The 10421-nt window shown below is 41.5% G+C and overlaps 1 protein-coding gene across 1 annotated transcript; it reads right to left on the reverse strand.

The window, feature by feature from the left end:
- Positions 1 to 3277: 3277 nt before the first annotated feature.
- On the reverse strand, positions 3278 to 9330 carry BMP10 (bone morphogenetic protein 10). Its single transcript, XM_023223960.1, has 2 exons — positions 8838 to 9330; positions 3278 to 4365 (listed from the first exon to the last, which is right to left on the reverse strand). The coding sequence occupies exons 1-2, from the start codon at positions 9169 to 9171 to the stop codon at positions 3425 to 3427; spliced, it is 1275 nt and encodes a 424-aa protein (XP_023079728.1). The 5' UTR covers positions 9172 to 9330; the 3' UTR covers positions 3278 to 3424.
- Between the last annotated feature and the right edge of the window lie 1091 nt (positions 9331 to 10421).

Consider the following 10421-nt stretch of genomic DNA (forward strand, 5'->3'; position numbering starts at 1 on the left):
CTGCCCAAGTCCCTCTGCTGTAATTCTCCTCAAGAGTTGTTTAGCTAATTCAACTTCGGTGACGATAATTCTGCCATAAAAGGGGAAAAAAAACTAGCATGGGACCTAGCAGAAGGTCTATGACCAGAGAAACATTACTGAGATTCTACCTTTTTAAGGATCTGACAATGTTCTGACTTCCTGTCAATGCAGGAGTTGGAGATGACGCCGGTGTGCTGCCAGGGATCCAGTAGGAGTTGGGAGAACTCTATGGGCTGTGTCTTTTCACTTTCTCATAAAAATAAAGTCAAAAAAATACAACTAGCAACATTTGAAAAGCCAATATGTTGCTCTCTGTACCCCTTTCCACAGGGAAGCAGAAAAATCATAGAAATGCAGGTTTACATCTGGACGACTAAAAAGAGAAACTGGGCTATGCAGCCTAATTGCCAACAGCCTATATTTTCATATCTCTTTAACAGAAGAGTGACTATAAGTGCTCGAGACAAGATTTCTCCACAAGCCCAGAGCCAGCAGTGCACACAGTGGAAAGCAGGGCTGGCACATCCTTAACATTCTAGTATCAGGGTGCTAATGTCAGCAGTGTGCTAATGCCAGTGGGATACTAAATGTCAGCGGTGTGCCAGCGCCAGTGCACAGCTCCCAAGAGCTGACTTAGGTTTTAGACGTTTTGCAAGCCAGTTGACATCACCTCGGTAGCTCAAGATAGACCATGTAGGAGCATTTACAGCATTGAAATCCACAAATCAGGGCTTTTTCCCCCCGTGGATTGTTGGTTGTAAGGGATTTACCAGCACATCACTGTCATATGTATTAGACATAAAGAAAATTTTGCCTAATTTTTATCTAACCAGGACTATCCTGGTCAGCTGAGGTTTTACTGTGTATCTATTACAGTGTCCTTTAGAAAGGATAAGAAGTACCTTGGAGTATGTGAGTATATATTGTGTACCACAGAGTATGAAGGATGCACCACGTTCCACTGAGGGTGTTAAGCGTGGTTGTTCAAAGCCAACTATACATTACACACACATACACACATCATGTTATATGGAGGCTGTTCCACAAATAGTGATTCTGAGTTGCATGGCTTTCTCAAAATATCAATCACTGTATACCCACTGATGGTCAAAATATCACTCTTCCAGGAGCAATGAATTCCCCAGGATTCACCCAGCAGACAACAGATCTAGCGAGCTGAGGTTCAAATTGGGCAAAAGTTCTTCAAAATGGTTTTCCTTGCCTCTATTGTCTAGCACAGTTTGAGTTTATAATCTTAAGAGATTTGTAAAAGGTGGCTGATTGTTTTCCAGGGTAAAAAAAAGAAAAAAGTGTCAGACCTCTTAAAAAGCATTCCTTAAGATGAGTAGCGGTGAATGGGGGATGATGTACTAGAAACCACATTCCTGGTTCTAACAGGAACCGTCCATGTTCCCTGCCTGGAGATGCTGGAACAGTTTGGAAACTGCTCTGCTCTGGTTCCTCCTGCACAAAACCCAGGATATGCTTGCCAGGTAGAGGGAAATGGTAGGAGTTAAGACTGGAGCCTGCCACCTGCCAGGAAAACCCACAGGACCCTTCCTGTGCAGAACACTTCCCCATCACTTTCAGTCCTGGCCAGTTACAAAATGGGAAGATGGTAAGATGAGAAGATGAGAAAGTTACTGAGTTTCTACCATGAAGTAAACATGATTTCCAAATTCAGGCTTGGCTTTTGAGTCATTTGGTTGTGTATCTATCCATAAATTCGTTTATTGAAATCCGTTCATTTGGACTCTGGTTTTCTTTTTCTTATATTTACTTATTCTGGTTTTCCTTTTTCTTATACCTAAGTATTCAACATTTGATAAAGGATATTATTAAAATAAAATCAAATTAAATATCAGGGCAAGATTTAGAAATTAGAACACTAACTCCTTTCACCCTGAGAGCAAAGGCCCTTAGGTGTCCCTTTCCAGTTCACAGCATGCGTCATGAAGGCCAGGGAAGAGCAGGGACACACTAGAAGAGCTTGTCCTAGAAGAGCACTGGAGCACTAGAAGTGCACTAGAGCAAAGAAGAAAGAGGGAAGAAAGAAGATGGAGCAGAGGGCCGGGTGCGGTGGCTCAAGCCTGTAATCCCAGCACTTTGGGAGGCCGAGATGGGCGGATCACGAGGTCAGGAGATCGAGACCATCCTGGCTAACATGGTGAAACCCCGTCTCTACTAAAAATACAAAATCTAGCCGGGCGAGGTGGCGGGTGCCTGTAGTCCCAGCTACTCGGGAGGCTGAGGCAGGAGAATGGTGTAAACCCGGGAGGCGGAGCTTGCAGTGAGCTGAGATCCAGCCACTGCACTCCAGCCCGGGCGACAGAGCCAGACTCCGTCTCAAAAAAAAAAAAAGCAATGGAGCAGAGGAAAGCAGGGGTGTGGAGACAAGGGAACAGCATTAACAGGTGAAGAAAGATACCAACATCCTGTCTTCTAACAGACAGACCCCTTCTGATTTTCCTCCTGTTAGTCTTTGATATTTCTATTTTGTCCAAAAGATTTAATTCTTTAAATAGACTCGGTTATGATTTTACAGACACATCTGAGGATAGTCTCTGAGGATAGCATGAACATCCTCTTCCCTTTCTCCCTTTCTCCCCTTCAAGTGCCCTCCCGACCCCTCTACTCTCTGCAGCAGCAACAGCCAGTACTCATGGCCTTGCTTTCCTATTGTCTCAGGAACAGATTTCATGCTGGTTTCTTCTGTTTTCCTGCCTTGACCAGGAGCTGCCCTCTGGAGCACACTGGTCCCCCACGGGTTTAGTTTTTCCTGTTGTACCTCTAAGACCTCTTGAGTCCATTTGGTTTCTGTATCAATTAACCCTTCCTTTCAAGCATCCTTTGCCAGGCCCTGCCTCTCTGAGCAACCACAGAAATTCAACTGACAAAAGCTACACTTACATTTCCAGAGTATTTAGGAATTGTAATACTTCCTAGGATGATTAAAATCCTGATGCAAATTATCTTGACTTAAATCTTACTCAGAGAAGAGGTAACAGAGAACATACCATTGGCCTTTAATATGCACACTTTTGAGTGAGTCATGCATGCAGATGAGTATAATCTGCCTGCATAGAACCAAAAGATTTCTGTAAGTTCATGTATGTACAAATATACATACACAAGTATGTGTCTTTTGACACTGTATTTTGCCTAGGAGTTGTTTTCAAATCAACATGGAGGTGGCATTGCCAGGAAATGGCAAGTCCAAAGAGAAAACAGATTGAAAGGGACTTAACTGGAGAGGAAAATATGCATTTCCTACAACAAACCGACCTGTCCATTTCCTGAAGGCAGCAAGCCTCTATTACTGTACACCCTTATTAAATAATCTCATTAAATAGGAACACCAAATATACACATTTACAGTTATTAAATAAGCCACAGGACTCTTCTATCTACAGCCACATTCGGAGACGGCCATGCCTTCGTATTTAAACTTGTAGGTGACGACACCTTTGTCTAAATAGAGGATGGAGATGGGCTCTAGCTTTGTGGGCACACAGCAGGCTTTGGAAGCTTTCTGGGAATTCTTGAGGTGGACCAAGGCCTGGATAATTGCATGCTTTGTGGGTGTGAGATGTTCTGCCAGGGGATAGTTACAAACACCACGACATTCATAGGCTTCGTATCCAGGCGGAGCGATGATCCAGGAGTCCCACCCAATCTCCTTGAAGTCGATGTAGAGCGGGGTCCTCTTACAGTAGTTTCCTTTGGCATTCCTTCTGATTCGGGCAGTGGAGTCGTAGATGATGTTTGATCTCATCTGCAACAAAGCCTCTTCCCCAGGTCCACCGGAAAAGCCATCCAGGCCCACGTTGTCTAGCTCTGGAAGTTGCTCATGGGAAATCATTTCATTTAGTTCCTCCTTCCTCTCCTTGTCACTGCTTTGGTCATCAGAAAACACTATGAGCAAAGGATTATGCTTATTCTGGGCACTGATGTCTATTTCCAGTCGTCCACTGCTGGCAGCCTCAGCTTCATCGTGTTTGCTCTCAATGTGAACCTCCAGCTGGTGGGTGGATGAGCCTGACTTTTGCCAATGTCTGATGGCATCTGTGACATCAAAAGTCTCCCACTCACTGTTGGTGCCATAGATCTCCCCTGACACCAAGACCAGCATGTTTCTTTCTCCCTCATTATCCCCTTTGCTCTCCAGCACTTCAAAAATGGTAATTTTCCGGTCGACTCCATCGTATATCATACGATCCCTTTGCACCAGTGTGTACAGCCTAAGTTCAGCCATGATGACCTCTTCATGGTGAGGAATGGACACATTGAAGAGGAGGGGGTATTTTCGGAGTCCGTTAAAACTGACTGGCTGGGAAAACAGATCTGAAAAAAGAAATTTGCAAAAATCAGGTTTGCAGTGGGTCTCAGGGGAAAACAGATGCTTATTTACGTAATAAGAAGGCCTTCCCATGCACAAAGCTTAATGCAGAAAAATGAAGGGAGAAGATCAATGAGGACAAACACAATGTCAGCATTCTGTGACACAGGAAATCCCGAAAGGTCAGTGGTAGAATGCCCAAAAGAGTTCAGTTGCCAAGACTAAAATGGAAAATGGGGGTCTAATGGATGGGATAAAACTCAACCAGCCTTGCTTGAATAGCTCATCAGACACAGAATTATAGAACTGGGAGGGAACTTGGAGATTGTGTGGGCAAGTCCCCAAATTTCCTGACCAACAAAGAGCCATCAAATGGGACATGTGGTGATTGTTCTTTTCTTGAAGCTTTTCAGGGATGAGGACTTCATGGTTTTTTAATATTTGTGTTTGTAATGGGTGGAGATCCCCACACAGTTGGCTGGGCACTCTTCTTCCTAAAAGACCTCCATTTAGATCAGAGGTTAGTAAACTATAGCCTATGGGCCAAAATAGGCCTGCCACCTGCTTTGGGAAATAAAGTTTTATTGGAACACAGCCTCATCCATTGTTTTTGTATTGTCTGTGGCTGCTTTTGCACTATAATGGCAGAGTTAAATAGACGCAACAGAGAACATATAGCCTGCAAAGCTTAAAATCGTTTTTATCTGTCTGGACCTTTACAGAAGAAACTTACTGACTTCTGTTCTAGGCAACAAAGCCTGACAAGGTCAATAAGACAGCCATAAACCAAGAGGGTCACAGCAATTGACTTTTGGCTATATGGTCCTCTATAAAGAGTAATGGGAGAAAATGAATCCTGGGACTAGATTGGTTGCCTTAGTCTTGTACCCCTAGCACCTGGCATGGAGCGTGGCACATATAACTCACTCAATAATGTTTATGAATCAACTCTGTAAAAGTCCTTTAGTCTTAGAAGGACACCTCCAAATACTATCATGTTGACTTCCTATCTGAACATTTTACAGTTAGCCCAAAGCTCCTGCACACTTGCCTCAGGTAATGAGTCCACAAGGAAGCCCTAAAGGCATTTGCCATCAGATTATCAAAGGGCTCCATGGCACTGAAGATGCTAAGGACCACCAATTGGGAGTTCTGCCTCATCACTGGCCACATTTCTCCAAGTATATACTTAATTCATGATCTCAGTGAGTCCCTGTTCCAGATTATAATCTTTTAATATTTTTCCTTAACTTGATCTAATTATTTTACACTTATTATCTATTTTAGACTTTAGAATGATGTTCCTAAGCAACATCATTCATGAAAGGAGAGATTTGAGGTGATATTTATGTATGTTTGCTAAAAATCCATATTAATAAAAATAAACAATTATTTCACATGATTCATAGCTTTCTATGGGAACCACCTAAAATCATCTTACACACTGCCAATGGGAAATGCTGACCTACAGAATGAATTTAAACTCCCTGGCATGGCTTTCAAGACCAGCTATACATGGGTCTTAGCCTCCTGATCAGACATAGCTTCCTTACATCCTCCACAGTGCACAGAACACTGTGATTACTCAATAATATTTGTGAACAATTGAATGGATTTGTAAACCCTTCTGTCTCAACTACATTGATATCTTTACCACCTGTCAAAACACTCTTTTTTCCCCGTAATTTTCACGTTTTCACTTGTTCTTCTGACCCTTGGAAAGCCCTTTCACCTCACCTCCACCTGTCCAGCTCTGACATCTCCTGTAAAAGGCTCCCTTACTTCTCTATCTGAAAGTTCCCTCCCCTCCCCTCTGAAATCACTTGAGCACTTTATATCTCCTTTGATCTTTGTCATTTACATCCTTATATTTCAGCCGTCTTTTTATGAATGGATTTTCCCAACTAGATTGCCATCCTCCTGGTTTGAATGGCTCAGAACTCCCTTTTATGTCTCTGTCCTACTACGATGACTTAAACAGAGGTAGTGCTTTAAAAATATTGATTAGTTGATGATTCTAGGCATCAGACTAAATTGATTTATGGGCGTGACACATGACCTTAATCCATCATTAAGCTCTTGGGTTGGGCTTGGGAATTATTCTCCCACTCTTAGAAGGGAGGAGACTTGACTCCCCATGAACAGGGAACATGGAGGAGTAGGCTGCCTGCTCTACCCAGGAGAAAAGTATAAAATAAGAGCTCACTGTAGTGTGAAGAAGGCATTACAAAGCATACAAGGAAGCTTTGGTGTTAATGGATATATTCATGATCTTGATTGTGGTGATGGTTTCAATGAATGTTACCTATGTCAAAACCTTTCAAATTATACACTTTAAACATGTGCAATTATACTTTTATACACCAATATTTTTATAAGTCAAATATACCTCAATAAGACTGTTTCAAAAAAGTAAGTTCGCTGTGAAGTTCTGTGCATGTGCAAATGCAGTAAGCAATAGACTGAAGACTTACATTTCAGGGCAAGAGAACTAATGTTTGTTGACAAATTTCTCTTGCCAGATGCTTTGCAAGCATGATCTTCTCTGGTTCTCACAATGACCCCATAATGCAGGTATTGATTCTCTGCTCATTTTGCATCAGAAGAAATCAAGCTTCGATGCAGAGAACTGACTTCCCCTGACAAGGTGATAAAGGAGCAGTGCTAGGAATTGAGGGCATGCTTTTTTCACCTTGGAGGTGGCACTTTTTTTCCCAAGATGATGTAGATTTGGAGTTTTTTTTTTTTTTTTTTTTTTTTTGGTCTTTGTCTCCTAGGGAGCTGTACTAAGCAGATCCAAAGAAGTCAGAAGAGAGGCAATAGTAGCCAACAGGGCGTGCCCTGTGCGATTTCTGTCCTCAGGCTGCACATTTCCTGCAGACGGGCCGAGGTGCTGGCGGCTGGGTTGTTTACTGAGAGATGTGTGTTCCTGCCCTCAATAATCTCCAGTAATAATAAGCACAGTAAACTCCACATCCTGACCTGGATCATCCAGATACTCTATGAGAGAAGTGAGAACGGAAAACGTTTCTACTTTTCTGGGGGATGCAAACAACATTTTCTCACCCGCACCCTGAGCCAGACACTTAGGGCTCAGTGCTGAGAAGTATTAGGGAGGGTTCTTACAGGAGGAGGTTGTTCATTTTCAATTCAGACTCCCCTCCAAAAGGAATCTGTAATCTCATCTTGCCATTTCCATGAGAAAGATGTTATGAAATAGAAATTTTGTCAGCCAACTCAATTTTAAAAGCAGATAATATCTTAGAGACTAAGGAATACTACTCAACATTTATTCCAGCACCTAGAATATTAAGTAATTCATTAGTAATCACTGAAGTTTGATCAGCACTTCATAGTAAATGGAGTGCTTTCTTATCTGTAAACCTCTTTTGAGTCACTCAACTATGTTACAGTAGGTATCGTTACCCCCACTTTACAGATGAGGAAATTGAGGCTCTGAGTCATCAGCTAATTATTTACAACCACTAAGCCAACCAGCCCTTAAAATTCCAAGCCCTGAGCTATTTCTCCACTATTAACCTTTCTTCTTTCAAGAACATCTGGCCAACATTGATGGGAAGCTTCTTTTATACCTGTTTAGTGACTATAAAAACATAATTGGCAAATATTAAATTAGTTCATTTGGACTGTCAGCTTCTACCATGGATATTTAGATATCAGGTGTTTTTTTTTCCTACCAGGATCATATTAAACAACAAATAAAAAATAGAAAATAAATAACTTGCTAGTTCATTAGATTTAGTTACCAAATTTAAAGACTGAGGAGAAGAAAACACACTTTTCCCACCAGTAATTCAAAGCTTGTACGTTGCTCTTTATAAAGACGGAAATGATGAGCTGGATGATTAATGGGCCATCCACACTTCCTGGAAACTGTAAACAGTGCTTTAAGGATGTACATGACACATCAAACAACACAGCCTTAGGAAGAATCTTTAAAATATATTTCCATCCTGTTTGAATATTTCTTAAATAAGGTCACAAAATAAAAACTTATCAAAAGTTTGAACATAACACAAATCACAACTTGATGTTTTTTGACTGATTTTATCCTTGGTATTCTAAGTAGAAGTTGAGAAATTTTTTAGTTAATTAAAAGCCCAAATGGCAATCAAGGCCTATTTGGAAAATGACAAAGATACGGCAGTAGACCAACATTAATTCTTTGTGTTACTTGGTGTTCAAATTAACATTTTTTAACAGGACCCAATGATGATGTCAAATTGATAGATATTTTGTGGCTTTGGATTAAAAGATGTTTGTAAGTATTTATTGAGGTTCTGAAATGACTATATAAATGGTATAGACCAAAATGTGCCTTGTTTTTGTATATCCGTATGTATTTAACATCCTTGTATAGATGTAGTTAGCCTTACCTATATCATTCCCATGCATTGTAAATTACTTATCGTGTCTTGAAAAAAATTCAAGCCAAATTTCATCAGCAAAAACTTACCTTCATTCTTGAAACTCCTAATGATGTTGGCAGAGGGCATGGACGTCCGATCTGTTGCAAATTTGTTGTAGAGTTCCAACATGTACTCTGGTGGGTCCACCTTGGCTGAATCCTGCGTGGGGATGTCAGAGAGGTTTAGTGTCTTGAGAAACTCATCCTTCATGCTCTGGAGCAGTGTGTTAAAGTCGACACCATCTTGCTCTGAGAAAACATCATCAAAAAGGGGCATATCTTCTTCCAGAGGAGACTGCTCTAGGCTCATGATGGGGCTGCCAGAAACCAAGTGAGCTGCCAGGCAGAAAAGAGCGCACAGTGTCAGGACCAGAGAGCCCATGACTCCGCTCGAGCCCCTAGGCCAAGCCAGGAAGGTTTAGCTCTCCTGGGCTCTAAGTGGCAGTTTTATCTTGTGGAGCGTAAATGTCTCCTGTCACTGGAGACAAGTTTGGAAACTCTTCCTCTCTCTCTCCCTCCCCCTACCACTCTTCCTCTCCCCCTAAAAGTCAGGTTGCAGTAATTGGATAACAAAATCCCCTATAGGGGCCTAGCCTTTCTTATCTCCCTAGTGTAAACTTGTGCACCAGAATTTGTTTCTATCTTGCAATCCCTATTTCTTTTAATGAGCATTTTGTAAACATTTCCACATTCTGACACTGGTTGAGAGATAGGACAATTTTCTCTTTGCAAAGGCTCTGCTTCTCTTCCCTTCAATTCACTTCCTTTCAGCAGGAATGCCTCAATTCTGTTTTTATGGGGCTTAGTTTCACACATGAGTATAATAGGTATAAGAATCAACATAATGCACATCAATGGTGATACATAGTAATTTGAGTGGTAGGGCTTACATCCTCAGATAAACACTTCTGAAGACAGACCAAATATCCAAACTTTCCAAGTTTAAGTTAATAGCTGTAAATGGATTATATAAGTTTTTAGAAGTGTACTTTTTTAGAAACAGGAAAGTATGAACTTCATGATTGATAGCCTTTTTTCCTACCTATTTGATCTGGCTAAAATGGCATGTGAAAAAGAGGCAAGTGCTTAGTTATAGCGGCAACTAAAATTTATTAGATGCTTCCTACAAACAAGCATTATACTGAGTGCTTTACATCTATCATCAGGTGTGCTCCTGTAATAACCCTATCATTATCTCTATCACACATATGGGTCAGTGAAGTTCCATAGCTTGCCTGAGGCCACAAACCTGCAAAGTGATGGAGTCACAATTTGAACCAAGGCAGTCTGATTCTTATGAAGAATAAAACCATCACAGTTTTAAACACAATTCCACCAGACTAGGGCATGGGCAATAATGCTGAGAGGCCAGCACATCCCCAGATCATCCTGGAGGCAGGCAGAAATTTGCAGTTGGATATGGACCTCAGGTCCTCCACCTGTGCAATGAATTGTTAATATGACCAGCATCTCTGCCAAATTCATCCTTCTGACTCAGAATTGTCATCAAGAGGCTCCAGCAAAAGCTTGGTGTGATGGTTAATACTGAATGTCAACTTGATTGGATTGCAGGATGCAAAGTATTGATCCTGGGTGTGTCTGTGAGGGTGTTGCCAAACGAGATTAACATTT

Source organism: Piliocolobus tephrosceles, chromosome 15 (genome assembly GCF_002776525.5).
Source record: "Piliocolobus tephrosceles isolate RC106 chromosome 15, ASM277652v3, whole genome shotgun sequence".
In the NCBI taxonomy this organism is placed as follows: domain Eukaryota; kingdom Metazoa; phylum Chordata; class Mammalia; order Primates; family Cercopithecidae; genus Piliocolobus; species Piliocolobus tephrosceles.

Excerpts from the sequence above, each read along its gene's own strand:
- BMP10 (XM_023223960.1), bottom strand. The coding sequence starts at position 9,171 with ATGGGCTCTCTGGTCCTGACACTGTGCGCTCTTTTCTGCCTGGCAGCT. Across the intron at positions 4,366-8,837 it reads TAGGAGTTTCAAGAATGAAG|ATCTGTTTTCCCAGCCAGTC; the intron begins GTAAGTTTTTGC and ends TTCTTTTTTCAG.